Source organism: Stegodyphus dumicola, chromosome X1 (assembly GCF_044657685.1).
Source record: "Stegodyphus dumicola isolate Sdum_Otavi_A_Nest chromosome X1, ASM4465768v1".
Classification (NCBI taxonomy): domain Eukaryota; kingdom Metazoa; phylum Arthropoda; class Arachnida; order Araneae; family Eresidae; genus Stegodyphus; species Stegodyphus dumicola.
In genome coordinates, this window is record NC_140780.1 from 238,516,582 (window position 1) to 238,541,157 (window position 24,576).

At 32.4% G+C, this 24,576-nt stretch overlaps 1 protein-coding gene across 2 annotated transcripts in view; it reads right to left on the reverse strand.

Annotated features, from left to right (window-relative positions):
* Positions 1 to 24,576, reverse strand: part of LOC118182052 (membrane-bound acylglycerophosphatidylinositol O-acyltransferase MBOAT7-like) — a 121,709-nt gene that overhangs the window by 91,431 nt on the left and 5,702 nt on the right. For both annotated transcript variants that reach the window (XM_035351320.2, XM_035351318.2), the window contains exons 2-4: positions 20,916 to 21,164; positions 16,347 to 16,473; positions 9,151 to 9,286 (exon numbers count right to left, since the gene is read on the reverse strand). In XM_035351320.2, coding sequence (XP_035207211.1) covers positions 9,151 to 9,286; positions 16,347 to 16,473; positions 20,916 to 21,124 — 472 coding nt within the window. In that variant the 5' untranslated portion in view covers positions 21,125 to 21,164. The remainder of the gene's footprint in view (positions 1 to 9,150; positions 9,287 to 16,346; positions 16,474 to 20,915; positions 21,165 to 24,576) is intronic.

The following is a 24,576-nucleotide window of genomic DNA, read 5'->3' on the forward strand; positions in this document are numbered from 1 at the left end:
GTAAGCAGCTTAAACAACTTACATTGAAAGAAATGTTTAATAAAGTAAACAAATAAATATTAAGCTTTTTTTGTAAATTTTGATACCCTTTTGATCATAATTGCTCTTTATTTCATAAATTACAGTTTCATATTTTAATTGTATAATTTCTGCATGCCATGTTACCAGATTTAAATTGATGATCTATAATCCAGAATCGCCGGAGTCCCGACGAGTCCGGATTACAGACTTTGTACTATATATATATAGAGAGAGAGACAGAGACATTATGAAAAGGAATTTTACATCCTGGATCTTGTATATACACAATGCTGCCATTAATGACTGGATACTCAGGAAATTCTTAACTAAACTTAGTATAGTGTCAGTATGAAAGGATGCATGCCTGCTATCAGCCACTATCACAGTTTAATATTTAACCTTCAAGGAAGAATTTACATTAAGTTTCAATGGATGTTTCTAGGTATATAGTTCTAATCCTTTTGCAACGTGGCAAGCAGTTCTGCGGTGGGTTTGGGAAGGTCTAGTTTAGCTCTCAATCGACACTTTAAATCACCCCAGAAATACTTGAGATCAGGGCTTTAGGTCAGTCAGCCAAGTTTATTCACTCTCAATTTCTCAAAATACTTGGGTTATGGTGTTTGCTAATGAATGCGTGAACTGCTATGGGGAAACAGAGGGCCAAGGTTAAAACCAAGAAAAATATGCTCCTCTATAATTTCTTTCCTTCCCCAACTTGGAAAAAATGCATCATCGTAAACAATGCTCACCTGTTAGTCACAAAGCCCATACACGTCTACCAGAATGGCACATGTACCATGATTCACCATTCTTTCACTGTTTTACAGTCTACAGAGAATATTAAGACACAATAACACGCCGAATAAATACTAATTCAGAAATCAAACAACAAAAATCAGCGTTATATTTACAAACTTTTCACAGGACTAGTTTCGATGGTTTTACCGAACCATCATCTTCAGCTGCAAAACCGCAAATGAACAAGATAGGAAATAATGATTAGATAAGATAAGAAAGCCTGGACAAGAATAAGCAAGTGGCGCCATCTGTTGGCGAAACCAGAACTAAAACATAATTTCTCTAAAAGCCAAAGGCAAATTTGGATTGGAATTAGGATCGTTAACTAGAACAGAAAGATTTTTATGAATGTGAAATGCCTCTAGAAAATCCAGTTCTCCAATGGAAGATGTTTTTTGAATAATTTTGGCAGCAGAAAAATTGAAAGTGTGATTTTCGGACCAACAATATTGAGCAACAGAAGACTTCTGTGTTTCCTTTTTTCTAACATATGCCTCATGTTCTTTGACGCGAAATTTTAAGGCTCTCTTAGTTTGGCCAATGTAAATTAAACCACACTGGCAAGGAATCCTATAAATACCCCAGGAATTCATATCCGGAATGGGGTCCTTGAGTATAGAAGTTGGAATTTTATTGATGGGAGAATAAACAACCCGAAAGTTAAATTTCTGCAAAATATGTGCCACTTTATAGCTAATTGATGGAAAGAAGGGAATGACAACAGAATTTTTATAATCTCCTAAAATAAGAGTGTGGCTTTTAGTGTGTTGAGATGAAAATTTTTTAACTGCTTGATTAATAATGTTGGGTGAAAAGCCCCTGTCAATAGCTATTGCTTTTAAATAATTTAGTTCTTCATCAAGGGCTAGTTTGGAGGAGCAAACTTGAAGAGCACGGAAAACATAGGAATAAAATGAAGCTAACTTTTGTTTAGTCGGATGACATGATTTAAAGTGTGGTGGAAGGCAAACCGATGAAGGTTTACGGTAAACTGTAGTACTGAAGTTGGATGTGTTACGTGTTCTTTCCATCAATTAGCTATAAAGTTGCACATATTTTGCAGAAATTTAACTTTCGGGTTGTTTATTCTCCCATCAATAAAATTCCAACTTCTATACTCAAGGACCCCATTCCGGATATGAATTCCTGGGGTATTTATAGGATTCCTTGCCAGTGTGGTTTAATTTACATTCGCCAAACTAAGAGAGCCTTAAAATTTCGCGTCAAAGAACATGAGGCATATGTTAGAAAAAAGGAAACACAGAAGTCTTCTGTTGCTCAACATTGTTGGTCCGAAAATCACACTTTCAATTTTTCTGCTGCCAAAATTATTCAAAAAACATCTTCCATTGGAGAACTGGATTTTCTAGAGGCATTTCACATTCATAAAAATCTTTCTGTTCTAGTTAACGATCCTAATTCCAATCCAAATTTGCCTTTGGCTTTTAGAGAAATTATGTTTTAGTTCTGGTTTCGCCAACAGATGGCGCCACTTGCTTATTCTTGTCCAGGCTTTCTTATCTGATCTAATCATTATTTCCTATCTTGTTCATTTGCGGTTTTGCAGCTGAAGATGATGGTTCGGTAAAACCATCGAAACTAGTCCTGTGAAAATTTTGTAAATATAACGCTATTTTTGTTGTTTGATTTCTGAATTAGTACAGAGAATATGTTTTGTACTATTGTAATTGGCAACAAGCAGTCATTTTGTGATCACTGGTTTATGAACTGTACCTTGGTCATGGAATACAAGTGCAAAGACCTCTTGACGAATGGTATGAGTATTGATACTACTTCTAAATGCTAGTCAAAAGTCCCTGACCACAGTTTCTAGCTAAGCTTGTCAATCTAACTTACCCCATCTAGAAAACAATGACAATCCGTATTTGTCATTTTTTTCTATTTCTCTGATTGGGATTGATGTTTTATAACTCTATCATGCTTTCATTTCACTACTAAATCACCCACAACTGGATGTGAAACCACAAACAGAAGAATAGCACAGGTAACATAACATTTAGTATAAATTTCGACTTATCAGAAAGACAAATTCTTATTATGTATCACTTTCCCACTGATGTTCCGAACAATAATATACATCCTAATTCTTCCTATCTGGCTTTAAAAATATCGCTTTAATCTATATAAGTAAACTGACACAACAAATTACACTGCAGACCAGAGTATAATTTTTACTTTACACATTGCTCTCCAATCAATTACATCAAAACTACAAAGACAGCCATTCAGACCTTCAGGAAGCAGTCAGTGCTCGTTTGGAGTAATTCTGAGGAATAAATATTAATCAATACACTAATTATTTCTCTATAGTTGACAGCTGCCATGCCACAACTGATTAATATTTAATAACTTCATGAAAATAAAACACAAATTTAACACAACAGAAATATTTACAAATTTAAAAAAGGGTTGGAGAGTGGTAATGATGAATGGTGGTAGATCTGCTGTTGTGTTTGCCAATGAAAATATTAGATTTACAGCAGATATGATTTCATATACAATTGTTGTGGTTTCTGTTTCCATAGACAAAGATTTTATGGGAACTGTTTCTGTATTTCTCTCCAGCGGAGAATTTGCATTAAAATTAATTAAATTGGAATTAATCGGAATTTAATTAAATTGGAAGATGTTATAATAATTTTCTTGTATTGGGAGATTTTTAACTCTAAGCATTTTAACTGGGGAGCTAGAAGTATTGATAATAGGGGAATTTTAACTTTTGATTTAATATTATAGAACAATTTGATTCTCTATAATGACTTTTAATTCATTGCCTACTTTTGTATCTTCAGCTGGGGAGGATGATTGGATTTAATTTTAGGATCCTTTGGAATGTCCTCAATGTTTGTGGAATTAAGTAGTATTGAACAAGAGGAGTCCTTGAGCAATCATAAATACATTTCGTTTAATTTGAATGAAATATGTGAGGAATATAACGAGGAAATTAGATTCTCATTTGATATACAAAGAGTTGAAAGATATATTAAAGGTTCAAGAAGTAAAATTAAGAAGTCAAGAAAGTAACTGATAAATATTGCAGAGAAAGATGATCTTGATTACTTTATTGTTAAATTGGAAAATATATTAGTTGATAGAGCTAACAGGGTCCTTAGACTTAAGAAGATTGATAAGAATGCTATTTTGTGGTGGACGCCAGAAGTGCAGAGATTATAATGATGGATTCGCACATTTAAAAAACACTATCAGATTAGAAAAACTGATGACAATGTTCATATAGAAAGAAACATCCTATATAAAAAAGAACTAGCTACATATAAGATAATAATAGAGATAGTAAAATGCCAGAGTAAAATAGCATTCCTTGCTGAGAGTGGGAAATATTATGGAGGATTTCTTCGTGCGGCTAGTGGTAATATACGTGTCTTGGAAATGATTATGAGAGAAAAATTTAATACAGTACAAAGTCTGAAATCCGGGCATCCATTATCTGGAAGATCCAAAATCCGAACCTCAAAACTACCAACGTTTTTCCCGTAGGCTTTACGCATGCACATTTAATTCCCACCTCCATGCATAATAAAACATCTGGAGAGTTCTGATTCTTAATTTTACTTCGACACTAAATAAAATACCATGTTATTGAAGAAACAATCATTTCAGCATAAATTTGTTTGATCAGTAATTTGGTTCCGTTGCCGCATATCTGCTTGGCACACATCTCAAACTGAAATATTCCACCTAGATACATCGTTGATCTGATGCCAACCTGGCGAATCATTAGTTATTATACTTTTCTTTCATCACCGCATGTTTATCAAAACATGACAACTTGAGTAATGACTCATGTAGCAATGGCAAAACAATTTTTTTATATTAGTAACTGAATAATAAAGGAGTATGCTAACCTTTTATGTTGACATTACGCTTGGCGATGATTACAGATTTAAGTTAAATGAATTTAAAATGTTGACGAGGAAAAATTTACCAAACATTTCTTTCCATATGCTAAAAATAGATTTTGTTGATGATACTCATATACCCAAAGATTACATTTAGGCTATTTGAATTAAGAATAACTGATTTGTTATTCACATAAACTCAGAACCAGTGGCAGGGCTCGTATGGCCACACTGGGTCACAGAATTTAGGACCCACAGAGACTGCATTAGGCGGTAAGATATCCAGCTGGCCCTTAATAAGGCTTAAGTATATGTGGGAATTTATTTATTCAGAACTCTGATAAGCCTTAAGCGTGTGCAAGAAATAGACATAAGTATAATAAATAACTAAACTAATACAATTCAGGCTTAACTGTCTTAGTGCACGATAGAAGCAAGATAAAATTTAACGGAACAACTTGTCGTTAGTCACCAAGTTCATGATGCACAGCCAAATGTGTATAGTGAAGGACAGCTAAATTTGATGATAGCCACTAATTTTAAAGGTTTCCGGATATCGCAAAACACAGGTGAAATTTTCCAATTAACGGATTTTGTAAAGAAATGTGGAGAAGCAGTAATAAATGAAGACAATATAAAAGAAGTTTTCATTGTGATGACAATGCTTCTCAATCATCAATCAATAAATGAATGGCAAAATCTGTAGTATGTTTCTAGATCCAGAAAATACCACTATTGATAGTAAAGAAAGTGACAGAGAAGTTACTGCAAACTAGAAAATTTGGATTGACACGTTAGTCGGAATTCTCAAAACAGCAGTTACTAGACTTCAACAATGTAACTAAACAAGAGATTATGTCTGTCTACAGAATTAAAGAGAAAGTATTAGCACAAAAAACGAACTTAAAACAACTTACATTGAAAGAAATGTTTAATAAAGCAAACAAACAAATATTAAGCTTTTTTTTTTTTTTTTTTGTAAATTTTGATACCCTTTAGATCATAAATCGCGATTTCATATTTTTAATTGTATAATTTTTACATGCCATCTTACTAGATTTTAAACTGATGATCTATTATCTGGAAAAATCCCAAATCTGGAATCGCCGAAGTCCCGCTGAGTCCGGATTTTGGATTTTGTACTGTATTAAGCTTTTTTGTAAATTTTGATACTCTTTAGATCATAAATACTTTATTATTTCGTAAATCACGATTTCATATTTTTAATTTTATAATTTATACATGCCATTTACTAAGTTTAAACTCAAGATCTAATATCCGGGAAAATCCCAAATCCGGAATAGCCGAAGTCCCGACGAGTGCGGATTTCGGACTTTGTACTATACTAATGTGAATAATTTTGAAGTTATAAAGGTTTATTTTAATAGGAACTTCAATTGTGGCTTTGTTGAAGATGGCTTTTTGGGTGTGGATTTGCTGCAGGATGATGGATGTGCTCAGATGGGATCCTGGCCACTATGATATAATTTTTATTTAGAAATGTTTTGATTTCTTTGTGTTATATAACATAATAAATGCCTTGATTTATGCTATTTTCCTAAAGTGTGGAAAGTTTCTAGAGTTTTGTTTATTCCAAAGTTTAGTGGGGTGACCAGACCTATACGTTTGTTAAAATTTTGTGCAAAAGTTTTGCATAAGTTACTTACAAATTTACTATACTACTTTTTATTAAAGAATGATTTTGTATCTACAAAACAGTAGAGATTTACACCAGGCTGCTCCACAAAAAATGCTGTTCATGATCTTGTCAATATTATTAGCTCGCAAAAATCTGAATTCCATGTGGCTGTGGTGTCCTTCAATGTCTCAGAAGTCTTTGACTCTGTTAGATGGCCATCTTTGCTTTTCAATCTTGGAGAGTTTGGGAATAATCAAAAATATTTATAAAACTTTTCTTAGTTATTTTAATGAAAGGAAAGGTATTTATGGATTTAATAAGGAAATTTGTATTGAAGGAATGGTTTACAAAGAATGCCCACAGGATTCCTGCAGTGTTCCGCTGCTCTGGAAGACCATAATGTATGCATTGTTAAAGAGTGTCCAAATGCCATAAGAACATAATGTTATGCTGATGACATTTTATACATGATTCTTGAAAACACATTGGAGAAATTAAAAGAACTGCTTTCATTTGCTGTAGAAGATCTAAGAATGTGAATTGAAAAAGAAAATATGAGATTAAATATACAGAAAACTAATTTCTTGTTTTACTATTACTCCCATTATATTATATGGTGTTGGGGCTTGGGGTTCAAGGACCTTGGACCTGCAGCAAATCAGAAATAAATTAGATACAATACAATGAACCTGGCTGCTGCTTCCAACTAGATGCTTTAAATGATGGAAGTCATTTGCATATTGGCCAGTATGCTGCCCCTCTACATATTTTATTCTTTTTATTATAATAAATTTACACTATGTTCACAAAATGTTGATTTTATTACTTACAGAGGGTTTACTGCAAATAAATAATACATGTTTTTCTAGCTTTAATATTAACAATATACATCCTGCATTAAGAAAAGCAGTGGAATAACAGAGACCAAATGTTTGCATAGAAGAACTGGATATATTTACTGATGATTCAGGTTATGACAACGGAATTGGTGCAGTATATGTGGTTTATTTTTTTGTCACAGAAATAGACTATGGCAAGATTAGACTTGAACCTTACAATTCTGTTTTTCAAGCGGAATACGCTCCTATCATATACAGATTCATTATCTGGTTTGGAAGCACTAGAAGATTCTAATAACACTAATATTTTAGTCTCCTATACTATAAAAGATCTCCTTGCAAAAGTTGAGAACATACATGAAGTAAAAATGAAGTGGATGAAAGCCCATACTGGTGTTTAGGCAACAAGAGGGCCAGCATACTGGACAAAGAGGATGCTATGGGCAATGCTGGGATGCATGCAATATTCAGGCATAAAAAAGAATTGTATTGGTAAAATCAAGGATTTCTATTATGATTAATGGAAAGAAAAATGGAACATTTCAGGATAAAGGAAAGATTATTTGTTGAACTTTGAAGTTCCTAAAATGGTTTGTGATAAATGGTATGGTATGTGAATTTTGATACAATCAAATAATTACTGGACACAGGCACTTCCTATCTTACCTGTAAAGATCTAATTTCCAAACTTTGTAACATTTGTAGTGGTAAAGGCAATGCATGACATTTTGTTGAATACCGCATACCATTTCAACATGTTAGGGAAGAACATGACAACATAAAGGAATTCTATTCATACAGGAAAGGGTTTAGATTTGAAAAGGATTTGATGAACTTTATAAATGGCAATAAAACAATTTTGGGAATTTTTATTTGATGCTTTTAACTGTATTTTTGTTTTAATCTGTGTTGGGTTTGCTGCGTTAACCACGAGGCTGATTATTATAAGCCAGAAGGGTTGCAGCACACTCGTATATTACATCAATTACTTCTGTTAATATAATAGCCATTAACATAAATATAAGTTCAATGCCTTTTTGATGAAAAATAGTTCATATGCAAGTAATTATGGCAATCCTCCTATGCATGTCTTTGAGGTGCAGTAGTTGGCATATATACATGGAAACGGGAAGATCCATGGTTGTTTCCAAATAAGGGCATACATGAATTTTTCCTGTTTTCACCTCCAGCAAACTTTGTAACAATGTAGATAGATTCTACATTTTTATAAATGAAACTGTGTATTATATCTAGGAAATATAGTCTGATTGCACTAACTGATTATTTCAGTTAAAAGTTGCAATTTGTTCAAATGTTTGGACAATATTATTAATACATTTGAAATAATTTGTTAATTATCCAGTGCAGTTATATTAGTTATTACTGCTATAAATTAAATAAATTTTATTTATACATTTATTAAAAACTGAACACATATTAAAGAATTAAGATTAATTGATTATCTTGAACATAAACACCTTAATCAAATGTTGTTCATTAATAGCAAATTTAACAAAAATTTATGTTTCTATAAAAATGATATAAATTTATGCATTTCTGTTTATGCAATGGTTTAAATTAATAGTTGCTTGGTGATAAAATGAGAATACTCATTGATTTTTTTTTTAATACACTGTGATAAAGACATTCTATTCCTACTTATTAACTAGTAAATAACAGTTATTTCACTTTTTAAAATCCAGTGAATATTTTACTTCAGATCTTTTTCACAGTTGTTCATGAATTTGATCAGTTATTTCACTTATATTTTAAAAGATCTGAACTAAAATATTCACTAATAGATCTTTTTCACAGTTGTTCATTGATTTGCATCTAATGGTACATTTCTTCACTTCAAAATGCTTACAAAACTGACACTTACCTCTACCCCCCCTTCCTGCATTTGCTACCTTATGTTTCTAAATAGAAAAATGAAACCAAATAAAATGAAAATAACGAAGAGAAAACATACCAACAAATATACCCACATAGCAAAATGAATACTGTATAATATCTAGGAATGTAGGAATTTGATGAAGATAAGGTTCTTTAACATCAGACTTCTGCTTTAAGCAAGAAATGTTTATTTCATAGGCTAATCCAACCATCTATAAAAAATATAAGTTAAATGTAAAAAACAGTCAAATATTAATGAATAAAACATTTTATATAAAAGTTTACACATGCTGAGCATACTGTTCAGTGCAAATTTAGAAAGATCAAACAACTTCAATTTTGGTAACTAACTATAAAGTGAAATTTACAGCAACGTTTATTTATTAATCTAGATTCTAAAAATTATATAAAGAACCAGCTTTACATGTTGCATGAATGCTTAGTCTATATTTAAAAGAAACTTTACCTTCATTTAAACCGATTTTAAGTGAACATCTATAATAAAAACACAAGATTTCTTAAAAAATAAAAACCCGACTTTAATAAAAAACTAAATTTCAATGTCTAATCAATAAATTATAATCAAATCAGCACATATTATAAAAATGGACATTTTATTTAATATATTAAAATTTTAATTTTTGTTTAAGTAAACTTTTGAAACATAGCATACTTAAATTGAGAAAAGGTGATCAGCCATTTGATACCAACAGATGTGAATTTTAAAAAAATATATTCAGGTGTTATACTAAAATTAAAACAGTTTCTCTTGGTTTTCTAGCTAAAAATTTCAGTTTAGAGGTAGAAAAATAAATAAACAATTTAAAAAAATGCTACATTAGTTGGTACAAATTAAAATCAATTTATATTGTTCTAAATTACTACATAATTTGTAAAATATTCATAGAATAGCATATAAAATAAAATATAACAGGTCCTGCCAGGCACTGCAAAAACTGAAATTAAAATTATATTATATGAGGTCCTGCCGGACATTGCAATAACTGAAATTAAAATTATATTTATGTAAGACAAAAAATATTAAATTAAAATTTTCAATTTGTTAATGAAACTATGAATGAACCAGCTTTCAGTGAGCATTAAAAAGTCATAAAAATGCTTTTCTGTACATTTTATTTATTACAGCATGCAACAAGTCATATGATCTTTCGATTTTTTTAATTGTCAAAAAATGTGTGCATACACAAATTAAAAAAAAAAAAAAAAAAAAGACATTTTTAAAAAAATGATAACACTACTACATACCTATATAATATTTGTATAAATTATATTATACTTAACACCTTAGCAAGCAGGTACGAATTAACTTGAGTGGACAATACTGGTGGAAATATGCATGTTAAATTCTAACAAGGTTTGCATTTTTTTGTGACCAAAATTTCCTGCTTGAATAAATAGGGACGCATGATTCTATAAAAATTCATTTATTTCAGTATTTGCATTATTTAACCTACTTTTTAATAACTATTATTAAACTTGCACCACTTGAGTTTTATATACCCACAAATCACTACAAGCATCAAGAAAAGTGCTGTTTTAAAAGTTTACTTTATTTACCACTGTTATTTAAACAATCAGTCTCACTCACTGAAGTACAGACACAGACTAAGGTAAAATTCATGCCTATCATGCATATGAAATAAAGATACATACCAATAATTTCTTTCTTGTGAGGTCACATAGCTAATACTTTTCTTCATTAGTCAGCTATTAAGAAAACACCGTAGGAAAATTGTTCAAATAAAAATTTCTGTAAATTTCCTCCCCCCAAGAAAAAACAGATTTTTCCCCCCTTAAAAAATGACATCTGTTAATTCTTTTCTGTAATTCTAAAACCATACAATGTATAATATTAAACATAATTTATTTCTCCATGATTAGAAACAACATAAATTAATAATTAAAATTCAATTTCTTTTTTTACTTATGAAAATTTCAATTAAATTTATTATTATTAATATTATGAATCTTTAACACATTGTTGTTATGCTTTTTGATAAATATCAGAGTGGACTTTTAAAACAAGCATTCCATAAATTCATAAAATGGAAACATCAGATATTTATTTTGAAGTACATACTGATATTTATCAAGTCTTATAAAAATTAATGCATTAAAACTGTGCATTTGCCTAAAGCTCATAAAATATAAAAAACAAAAAGAAAATTAATGTTCTGCTTTATATTTTTACCTTTTCTACTTCTGTCTCAGGGCAGGATGAAAAATGAAATGATTCCAACTACTAGTACAATTCATAATATGCATGCACAGTGCTACAGCTATCAAAATACAGCTATCACAATACTTTTCTTCATTAGTAATAAAGTGACTATTCACTAAATAAAGTCATTATAAAAATGAAACACAGAATGAGAACAAAAGCAAACTGACATCTTCATGAACCTTTGCCTGTTAACAGCCTTGATCTCACTCTATCTGTGCTGGTCATAACCCAGATCAATAACACTTCTTATAAATCATAAAAGATGTCTTCTAACCAAGATCAATAACACTTCTTGAACATCACAAAAGATGTCTCGTAACCAATGCCACTCTAGGCCATAAGACAAAAGGCACTACTGCACAGGATAGTACAAATGGCATTTACCCATAATATAATCTTGAAAAATAAGTTCTATTTTCACATACTCTAGACAGGATTAAAATAGTTGGTTGAAATTATGAGAAACATCAGTAAAAAATATACAGCAGATACTGTAAAATATGCAACAGAAAAAGCAACAGCCAGGGAGTTCAAGCATAATTATAGAACCCCAAGCATCATCAAGGTGTCTTGTTCTTGCTGAAAACAAGCTGAGAGAAACCTTCTGTGTAATAAAAAACTAAATGACATGATGTTCTGCACGCAAAGAGCTGATTCTTTCAAATCTAAAGATTTGAAAGATTTGCATTTTATTATGATAATAAGGGTCAGTTTTTTCCAGTCCTCCATTAAATGGGATATGCTGATGGGTATTGAGCAGGGAGCACTGTTGCGATTTTCGGCAAGTATTTGTGTTCATTTATTTTTTGTTACATAATCGTATTTATCCCTTCTGTATATTTGTTTTCTTCTATTACTATTGCAGATCATTTTAGGGCAATTTTATTAATTTTTATCGTGTATAATCTTGATATGATTTAAATTTGTGCTCACTTACCATGTATTTAATTGTTTTATTATTTTGCCTCTGCATAAACAGATCATGAAAACAGGTTCTGATATATAGGCTGCAGATTCTTAGTGGGCAGGGGTAACAAAGTTTTGTTGTTAAGTTTGTGATGTCAAGAGACTTGCTCCTGACAAGACAACACTTTATTTCCAGAAAGCATAATTTAAACACACTAGAATGTTTTGTTTTGACTGTCGCAAAAGATTATCTCAAAATATATTAATTGCATTAGGTATGTCCTGTCCTGGAAATACATATAATTGCATCTCTCTGCATGTTTTGCACAGTTCTCATTTGCAAAATACAAGGTTATTCAAAAAGAAAGAGCAGATTTCAAACATTTATTTCTTCCAAACTACAAAAGATAGAAACATGATTCTAACGTTAATGGACAGAGAAAAGATGCATTCAATAACTGCAGTTTGTATGGCTTCATGTTCAGACGATGTTTTAGAACTCGTCATACCGTTGGTTGAGGAATTTTAAGCTGTTTGCTTGCTCACGATGTGGATTTCTTTGGGCCCCTTTCGTAAAGTGTACGAATACGCTCAACATTCTCGTTTGATGTGCGTGGACGTCCTGTGCTTTTCCCTTTGCAGATGCAACCATCTTCTAGGAATTTTCGATGCCACTCATAAATTTGCTTATGACGCGGTGGTTGTTTATTAAATTGACGGCGAAATGCTCGCTGAACTGCAACAATGGACTCTAGTTTTGCCAAATGTAGAACACAAAAAGACTTCTGCTGTGGTGTCGCCGCCATTTCACTACAGACTACCAACCGACAAATAATACCAGAACAAACAAGAGCACCAATGCGGCCATGATTGGAACTTTCAGCCGTACTAAATTGTACACTTTTCTCTATCCATTAACGTTAGAATCATGTTTCTATCTTTTGTAGTTTGGAAGAAATACATGTTTGCAATCTGCTCTTTCTTTTTGAATAACCCTGTATATATTGCAATATACATTCTGCTATTTCATGTATTCATTCTAGCACAAATCACCTTTCAATACATGGTAACTTGCATCATGAGAATCAAGCACTATTACTGTACACAAAATAATTCTATACGAACTTTGCAAAAATACTTCAGTTCTTGTTAATAATGTAAAATATCCCCAGAATTAAATATTTTATTAAATATAGCAACACGAGCTTTTAACTACTGTACTTCATTGTATATCGCTATTATATATTGTATTGTAAATTTTATATATAAATCCTAAATCTTTGAAAGCTTAGTTTTATTTATCACGCATTGGCATTACATATAAACTATGCATTGTGCACAGTTTTGTCTTAACTATACACTCTATATTTTGCGCTTTCCTCTGAACTTTCTCATTATCTGCATCCTGTACTTTGTTGTTTTTTCCTCAGCTACACTCTCTATATTCTGTGTTTTTTCCTCTGAATTTTCTTATTATCCACATACTGTTGTATAATTATTCCCTTGGCCATTCCTTGATTCCCCATGTCATGACAGAATGCTTGCATATATTTTCCCTTGGATTGGATATAAAATGTGTCATTATAAGTCAGCTCTCCAATCAACAATGGTAAAGATGCTAATGACTGACTCAGATAATGGTCTAACAATCTGACTTTAAAACTGAATCAAGCGCTATCAGAAAGACTGAAAACTACTATTACATCTACAAAAATGTCGAATTGCACATGTATTGCTATAATATTTGTATATCACCAATTCTATGAAGGACAGTCAGAAGGTTAGATGCACCTCTTCGTAAGAATTTTCAGCCACGGGCTATTTTGATGAATCTGGTTGGCAACACTTGAGACATTTAGCTGTATGGTGTGACTTAGCGACTTTCATGATGCAATTTTAGTTTGTCTGATAATCAGTCATAAGCAGCTGCAAGTAGCATCTCAATTAAAAACGTGTGCAGTGATTCATTTTTTGTGGGTGAAAAGGTGTAATTGCTGTGAAATTTATTGGCAGTTGCATGAAGTTTATGGTGAAAATGCAACGTCCTGTCAAGCTATCATGAAACGGTGCAACATGTTGGAGGACAAACGTACAGATATTGATGATGCTGAGCACGAGGGAAGACCATCAACTGCCACAAATTCCAAAATTGCTGCTTGTGTAAATGAATGCATTCCTGCAAACAGACGCATAACAATAGACGAAATCTCTAATGAACTGGATATTTCTCATGGAAGTGTGCATTAAATTATTGCCGATCAACTTCAATTTCATAAAATTTGTGCTCGATGGGTGCCTCGTCTACTGACAGAGGAAAATAAAGGGAAGCGTTTTGAAAGTGCAATGAAATTTCTGCAACATTACCAAAATGAAGTAAATGAGTTCTTGGACAAAACTGTGACTGGAGATGAGTCTTAGATTCATCACATCTCATCTGAAGTAAAATGCAGCTCCCTTGAGTGGAAAAATTCCACTTCCCCAACTCAAAAAAAGTGTCAAACTGTTCCATCTGTGGGAAAGATGATGCTGATGGTGTTTTTGGACAGAGAAGGTTTGGTGCATACAAAGGTCATGTCGAAGGGTTCCACAATTAATGCATCTTCTTATTGTGAAACATTAAAATGATTTCAACAATCATTTAAAAATTGACGGCCAGGTAAACTGTCGAAATGCATTGTGCTCCTGCATTACGATGCAAGACCTCATGCAGCAAAACAAACGTCCGACCTTCTGAAAAAGTTTAGGTGGGAAGTGTGAGGTCACCATCCTTATAGCCCAAAACCTGCACTATGTGACTTCCATGTTTATGGTTCCACGAAAGAAGAACTTTCAAAGCTATGATACTACTCAGATGACAAGGCAAAAGCTAGATTTTGAATGAAACTTTAAGATACAAATAAAGTTATTATAAAATTTCTATTGCATTTTGTTTTCTTAAGCAGTGCAACTAAAGTTTTGACTGACCCTCGTATATTAGGTCACATCTACCACAGGTGCTGATCATGTCATCATGTAATTGTTCATCATACCATTTTTGTAAAGAAACATGCATTGAAAATTTGTCCTCTTTGTCAGTTTTCAGCTCAAACAGCAAAACAGCTAAGAAACAATAAGGGAAATTATGATTAATCAACACTTTATAATCAACACTTCCACACTTTATAAATATTTCATAAACTTTAAATATGTGCCTGCATAGTCTTTATATTACTTAAATCCTTTACCAGCGATAGGTCTTGATTTGATAACAAACATACTGCATTTCTTTGCATAGTCTCTCCGTTTTTTCCCTAATTTCATCATCCAAATTTTAAAAGGGGAGGGGGGGGAGATTATGTGAATAATTCGATTTTTGAAGGACACAGTTACAGTAAGAACATAACAAATGAAACATAGTCATGGATAAACTACCACATACTTATCACAATATTATTTCTTTAGATGAAACATACATTCCAATAAGAATACACAGTAATATTAACGTTACAGTATCTAACAATATGCCTTTATTTCTAATTCCCAGTAACTCGAATCTCATCTCTTATCTCTTCTACTCCTCATTCCTCAAATCATTCATTAATAATTAGAAAAAGTGAATGTGCAGCTAAATTAGTGAAACTGTAAACTGAATGTCAGTTTGTGTTTGCTTCACTGTGACTGGTCGGTTTTTGCATTAGGTTGGCATAAAGATCAACAATTAGAAGGGAAAGGTTCGGCAGACCTTTGCAGGTAGTTTGCAAGGTTTTGTTTTAGTTAGCAAGATGAAAACATTCATTACATGAATGAATCCATTTTAGAATTTAGGCAAACTTTTTTTCTGAATGAACTGATGAGGAAGAGGAAAATTACATGAATATTTAAAAAATAGTCAGATCTTGGGCCTAATACCAGGTCAGGGGAATAGATGAGGAAATATGGTATAAGACATTAAACTGTAAAAATCTATGCCTATTCATGCGATATTATAAAATCCCACTTTCCCTTTAATTTCCTAATAGCAATACCGGTTATATTTACCAATACTACTTTAGCCCTGTTCAAAAAAGATGTATAGTATCAAAAATCAGAAAATTATCTTGATAAAGTAGTATGATTAAAAATATATAAATAATTGCAATTACCTTCAATACCATTATCATTAATGCTGTATTCGTAATCTCAGGTGGTGAAGGAATTCCAAAATATTCAGAAGTTCTGATCAACAGCAAGTATAAGAAACAAAATGCAAAACTGACAATGTGACAAAATCTAAATAAATGATTATTTTCAAGTTAAGTAAACATGATTTACTAAACATATTTAAAAAATATAGTTTGAAAAGCATAAGTACTATTAAAAGATCCTGTTGCAGTACACCATAAAATGTATACAAATTCACTTTGAAGAAAACTAAAATAATATATTTTGATAATAATCTTTAACAATTACTTTAATTATTTTATTAAACAATTAATGAAGCAAGACAAAAACATTTTGTGCATTCTTAGTCTTTTTCAATTCATATAAAACATAGCAAGCAAAATTAAAAATATGTAGCAACAATATCTTGGCAAACATTTTCTAATTAATGATTTTCCGATATAATTTGGCTATAAATTATATCGGAATCTAAACCAAGAAAATACATATTTTCCTAGGTTAGTTATCCTTCAAATGATCACTAATTCAACATATATATATATAATATAATAAGAAATTTAAAAAGAGTTATTAAAAAATTTTTGCCATCCTAGGAGAAATTATCTTTAGGGCATCATGCTACGAAAAATTGTTTATGACATTAATATTACCTCATGTTACTTGGTAGTGAAACATTAAAGCTAGAGAAAATTGTTATTTAAAGGGCTATTAAAAGTCTGAAAAAATGTATTAATGGGAGAAACAAATAAAAACTATTAATCATCCTCTGCTAACATTCATTTTGTTCTTCTTGCCATTATGTGACTCAAACCACTGCTAATTAATTGTCCTAAAATGCTAAGTAAGATTTCTAATAATCCTATAATGACAAGAACTACCCCGACGTGTCCTGTACCCTACTAAAGCAAGGAATAAAAGTAAATTCAAAATAAAACTAAATTGAAATGCAAAACTTTACTAAAGCATAATTTACATAAAGCTAAAAACCTCAAAAAACTGTACACAAAATATTCAAAAACGTCATTCTTTTTAATTAATTATGGCAACATACGAATGAGTATTATAAAACCATTGAGTAAGAATGAAGCTAAATTAGATAGACTTAAATCTTAACTTGCTAAAAAGCCAGCAATTTCCAAAAAAAGAAAACTCTATTAAAATTGCAATTACTGCTGGAGTTGGGCGATTTTAAAAACTTATTGTTGAAACTAGAAAAATGAAAATTGTAGAAATGAAAAAGTGTAAAAATAACTTACATTTGTAAACTGTGTGGCATTGTAAAAATGGCTAAATTTTCTGAAGCTGAAACGTGTGAGAAAAGGGGGTGCCAAATTCAAGCACAGGAATTATTTAATTAAATATATGTCTACTTTCTTTACCTTATGTATATATTTATTTATAGCTATCTACCTATATATATATATATATATACCTGGCTTGATTAGTTGGAGAGTGAAGTACAAAATGACGCACGCATTTAGGAATTATAATCAACAAAATACCTTCTTCTCATGTCTTCTTGGGAAAAAAGGGGATTTTAGGGCCAAATACTAGCCATGTCGAAATTTAACTATAGTATATCAAAAGTGCTATTCATACTGTTACATTTCATTTTAATATTTTATCTAAGTTTTATATGAGGCATGTCCAGGAAGTAGGTTCTATTTTGTTCTTTCAAGGCCACAGTGCTACTGACAGTCAAGACCGGCACCAGAGCCGGTGTAACCCGTTCAGCAAAATGTTTAGAATTTAGAAAAGCACTAAAAGGAAACATTTAATGATGGCAAAGTTTTTTGAATTTACGGGAGATACTGGGCAGCAGAATTTAGGAGCTGCAAAATTCTTAGTATTAGGGGGCAGAATTTAGGACCATCAGAGATTCCACCAGACGGCAAAATACACTTCTCCAGGAATGTACACTTGTCTTTCTTGTCTCTCGCCTTTCTACTGACACCACTGCAGTTGATCTGTATTTTCAGTTTGTTGTGATTACAAAAAATGTTTAACATAACTGAAGAATTTGCTGAATGTGAGATTTGGTCTGTAATTTGTTTCTTGAATGCAAGGAACAAAGCCTGCTAAAATTCCTCATCAAATTATTGAGATTTTTTATGAAAGTGCAATAAGCAATAATATGGTGAGATGATGGATTAGAACATTCAATGAAAGACAAGCAAATGAGTATGATGAAGTAGGGAGCAGGTGGCCTTCTGTTGTCAGTGATGATTTGGTAAGGCAAGTTGACGAAAAACTTCAAGGGTTCAGATACTTTACACTGTCAATGCTTTCTGATGAATTTCCTGAAATTTCAAGAACTGCTTTGCAAGAAAAGGTTTCTCACTGATGAGGTAACCATAGATGTGCCCTTGTTGGGTACCAAAAATGCTGACAGATAGATGTCTGCAAAACCAAGTGACTTAACGAGGCTTTGACATCCCTTACCGATACAGTGATAAAGAAGAGACATTTTTAAGCCAGTTAGTGATGGGTGATAAAACTTGGGTTCATCATGTCATTCCAGAATAAACAATAGTTGGTGGAGCAGAGTCGCACAGGATCTCCCAAAAGACGAAAATTCAAAGCATCAATATCAACCCAAAAAATCATATGCACTGAGCTTCGGGATACAAAAGCGATCCTGCTTGCTGAATTTCTTCCTACAGATGAAACCATCAACGCTGCTTGATACTGTGAGACTTTGAAAAAACTTCAGCATGCAATTCAAAACAAAAGAACAGAAATGCTTAGTTAAGGAATTGTTTTGCTTCAAGGCAATGTTTGGCTGTATGCTATTGCTGTCGCAGAGAAACAGAGGAATTCGGTTGGTAGGCGTTTAGTCATATCCTCCTACAGCTCAGACCTGGCATTATCTAATTACCATTTGTTCCTGCATATGACGCGTCACCTTGGAGGTCAGTGCTTTCAAAGCAAGGACAACACAAAAAGTTCTGTGAAGATATGGTTGTCAACACTGGTGGGAACTTTCTTTGAGGAAGATATACATAAATCCACTACAACAATTGTCTTAACATTGGTGGAAACGATGTAGAAAAAGAGCTAAAAAATAGCCTTTCATTGTAAAAATAAAATTGCATAGTTGCCAATCTTGAAATCTTAAAAACTGGGAGATTTTTGAAAAAAAAAACTGGCAGATTTTCATACTGCATGCTGACACCATTTCAAAAGAACTCCAAACTGACTTTAATTCACTTTATAATGCATGGTTCAAGTTCTTAAACTATTTTTAATTCAAGTCTAATGTAAAATACATAAGCATTTAACTGGATATTCGAAATTTTATTTTCTTTGGCTAATTTCATTTTTAAATTTTCTTACACTCTCATAGTGAGAAAATCTGAGTAGTAAAGGAAAGCTTTTAATCATCAATGTGCTTTTAAATACGATGAAAATAAAATTAATAATTTATGTACATAGTATTTGTTTAGATAAATTTAGTAATGTACATTAAAATAAGCAAAATTAATTATAAACTGATTCATCATTGCTTGAATCTTCATATAAAAATATATAAATGTCTACAGTTGATTAAGACAACTGAAATCAAATGAAATTTAATCAGGCAGAGATCAATACAATTTAATAAGAAAAAAATGCAATTCAGATGAAATAAAATTAAATAAGAAATATTATTCTGAAAATCATTACAAGTGAGGGAATTGGAATCTGACTTTAAGTTACATGAATTTGACAAATTTCATTCATTGCGACATTAGAGAAGGTTTAAAACCAGTTTTTGCTCTACTGTTATTCTTTGAAAATTTTTAACTACATACAGAAATATCAAACCATTAAGAAAGCACTATTTCTTCATATAAATTTACTATGTTTCCAACTTTATGAAAGTAAACTCAATTTGCCATTATAATCCCCTGTTGCATACCGAAACAACTAAAACATGATTAAGCTATTGAAAGAAGCAGCCTTATTAAAAGTCAGAAAGATTATACTTACTGCTCTGATTATGGAAAGCTAACTACATTTGTATAATTATTTATTTTAATTTTTATTTTCATAATCTTTATTTTCATAATCTTCAATTCAGTGGAATGACATTTAAATCATTAAAGAAAATAAAACAAATTACTTTAAATAACAGCGTAATATACTTAGTGTAATGCAGCCTCACAAATAAATTTCACGAACAGATAAAAGCAGTTCTGCTAGGAACATTAAAAATCAACACCAATTAACAACTCAGCTGTGAATATAGCACCTGGTACAAAGCATTCAACAGTCAAATCGAGCTAGAAATCAGAATCTTTTATTTACAATAACCTTTCTTCCACTTCCCTCCAAAAACTGTTTTGATGATTGATAAATCAAGATCTCCCACAGATAATAATCTATACTTTATTCATAACCTCAATGAACAATTACTTTAAACATCCAAATACATACACATAAGTTATTTTCAAACAGACCAACAATACAACATCAAATATTTCATACTTGTGCATCACATCATAAAAGGATTTTTTAGTTGATTACTATATATAACAGATTGCCATTTTAACTTTTTTATGACTTACCTCTTGACATGAAGCACCAGGACAGCATTAACAGTGGTCAGAACTAATGGATGTAAGATATGAAATCCAGACACAATTGCAAGAAGGATAAAACCAATGAGAGTGCAAACATATTGTTTCATTTTGACATGCTTTACCTGACGGACGAAATAACCAAATGATGTGGAAACTAATAAAAGGATGAGATATATTGTATCATCAGGAGTCATGTCACTAAGTTGTGGGGTATCTTTCAGATAATGTAATTACCTGGAAATAAAAAAAGATCATATAAAGGAACATCTAAATAATACCTCTCTGTGCTTAAAATGTTGAAACAAAATATTTACAGATAAGATATTATGAAAGATATGAAAATTGCATTTGTCACATTTTAACATAACAGGCCGATATTAGAAAAAATAATTTTTGCACACAGTACATTAATTTCTAAGAAATGCACGCCTTTCATCTTGAGAAGACTAATTAGCAAATACACTCTTAGAAAAAAAAAAAAAAAAAAAGGACGCACCGAGAAGATATAAAGCAAATTGGACACAAATTGATATGCATACAGGCTTCGATGGAAAATGCAAAACTTTAAATTTTGGCTCCCAATGAATGAACAGTTGTTGCTACAACACATCTGATCTGCGCAACTGTTGGATATTTAAGAGGAGAAATTACGATTCCAGGTAATAAATTTTTCGAATTTCATTCGGTGTACTCTGGTAGGCAGTAACTATGCCTTGCATACAGATGCGCGAACGATATGCGCAGATGTCAGAATTTGAGAGAGGTCATGTAGTGGGCTCAAAGAAGCCAGTTGGTCTTATCGGCGAATAGCTCGACATTTGAGCAGGAGTGATGCCACTATTAGATGATGTTCACAGGAATGGGTGAACCATGGCCGCACACAGCGTCAAGAAGGAAGCGATAGGCCTAGAGAAACAACAGAACGTGAAGACCGAGCAAAGTCAGAACGGCACTCACAGCCCCAGATGCATCATTATCATCGATTGTATGTGCAACTAGTGCTTCAGTGACCAGAAGGACCATTCACAGACGGCTCACAGAAAGGGGGCTGAGGTCACACCGCCCCTTGCGCCAACTACCATTGACCTCTGTACAACGTCAAGCCTATTTGCAGTGGTGTCGTGCTCATTCACACTGGAATGTCACTGACTGGAGTAGAATAGTCTTCAATGATGAGTCCTGCTTTGAACTGAGCCCCGATGGCCAGCAAACACGAGTCTGGAGACATCCCGGACAGCAGTGTGATACCAACCTGACCGTCTTCCGGCAGACAAGGCAACAACCAGGAGTGATGGTCTGGGGTGCCATTTAATTTCATAGTAGGACCCCTTTGGTTGTCATCTGTCACAAACTTACAGCACAGTGGTACGTCAATGAAGTTCTAAGGCCCGTTGTGTTGCCTTTCACGTCACACCACTCTGGGCTTGCATTTCAGCAAGATAATGCCTGCCCCCACACTGCCCATGTTTCTACTGCTTGCCAAACATTACCTTGGCCAGCAAGGTCACCGGATCTCTCTCCTATTGAGCACATTTGGAGCATTATGGGCAGGGCCCTCTAAGCAGCTCGAGATGTTGATGATCTAATGCGCCAGTTGGACAGAATTTGGCATGATATCCCTCAGGAGGACATCCGCAACCTCTATCAATCAATGCCAAGCTGAATAACTGCTTGCATAAATGCCAGAGGTGGACGAACGCATCACTGACTTTTTCATTTTGCGAAGCTCTATCACTTCAATAAATCATCCAATTTTTCTCAAACCGTAATCATTTGTTTTTCTGTACATGTACATCACTTCTACCGATTTTCGTCCCACTCGGATAACTCCTTCTTGGTGCATCTTTTTTTTTTGTTGTCTAAGAGTGTGTATGGAGGAGACTAAGCTCATCACCTATAGTGAGGACACACCTCTTGAGGACACTAGCCCATATAAGTATCAAATTGAATACTGAAAATTAAAAGCCACATATTTAAAATTATGTTACTTAGTTTACTTAGTTCTTAATGATACCCTTTTATGAGTTATTAGATGGCCTTTTGGTTCATGCATTCTTCCTCTCGCTTAACTGGTTTCACATGCAGTTAGTTACAACAGCTACTGCCTACGGTTTTTATCTGCAACTGAGTTATATTATTTTTGGTACTCTTCTGCTATCAGGACCGGATTAAAAAATGTATGTATGCATGCATGCATGTATGGATGGATGTGCGAGTTCATATATGCATATTATCTTTACCTACATATATATGTGCATGTACACACACACATATATACATACATAACATGCAAACACAAATGCATACATACATACATTTCTGAATCCAGCCCGGATAACAGAAGAGTACCTTATTTTTAAGAATGTCTTGTATGTCCATATACACAAAATAATTCTTTATTGCAACATGGCCTAGTCATAATTTTTTTCCTCTGTTTTAAAGTTATTTTGCTTTATTGACAATTTTAAGCTAAATTCTTCAAGGTAGATGATTCTTCATCTATTTAATTAATCATGTCATGTTTTTATCAACACTATTACTCTTGTGAATCTTTGCATGATATTCTTGTGAAAGAAAATGCCTTATATACTTCCCCTTTTAGAGGGCCACTAGGAATAAAGGGACCCTTTTGCCAAATCATGGAGGTGACTAATTATCATCCGCCACCTTTTAGTCCAGGCATCATTTGAACAGCAGACCTCCCACTTGCTAACAAGATGTGTTATCCAGTTACAAGGTGTCCTTCAGCATGCAGAAATGAGGGAGAAAATACCATATAAGTATTTAAAATTAATGTGCAGGAGTTTAGAATAGTCTGACATGAAATAAACAGAATATCATTTCAGACTATTGAAAAATCTTGCATATTAATTTTTAATAGGCATATATATTTTAATATGTAAGCAGAATTCTTAATATGTAAACAGAAAATAGACTGAAAGTGACAAATTAAATCATTATTAAAACTAACATTTCATTATACATAATAATTTTCCAATGCAAAACTCAAAGACAATTAATACTTGCAAATCAACTTGAAAATGTCTTTACAACTTGAATGTGAACTTAAAAATTACCAAAAAAAAAAAAAAAAAAAAAAAAAAAGGTACTTTTCTGTTTTGTCGGCGCAGGCATTAAAGTCACCAATAATGGTACAACTGATGCCAAACGTAATATCCTCTCTGGTAACCTTTTACGCCTCATTTTTAAAACAAGTCGCAGCCATTTCTTAACAGATTGATTGTTTCTTTCAATACTGGTATACAGTTATATAGAATTTTTATCAGTTCAATTTTATGCCCTAAGATCATTCGCGGTAATTAAGTCAATTAGGATGCAATCACAGTGCTCATCCGATGGCGAAAATACAGAAAAGGCAAAGTCAAGGGTTAAATTCATTTATTCTAATGAGAATGCACTTGCAAAGTAAAGCACTGCGGTTTTACATAATTTCTGAGTAAGCTATTCGTACGAATTGAAATAATTTTTGCATTTAAACGTGTATTCCAAATTAAGATTTAACTTGAAATTAATGTAGATAATTACTGAGATTGGATTTTTGTAGCGTAGTTTCCATGAGATCGCTTGGGGTCATGTGATATGAAAAGGCAAATCAGGATGTTGAACCATGAAAACATAGTAAATT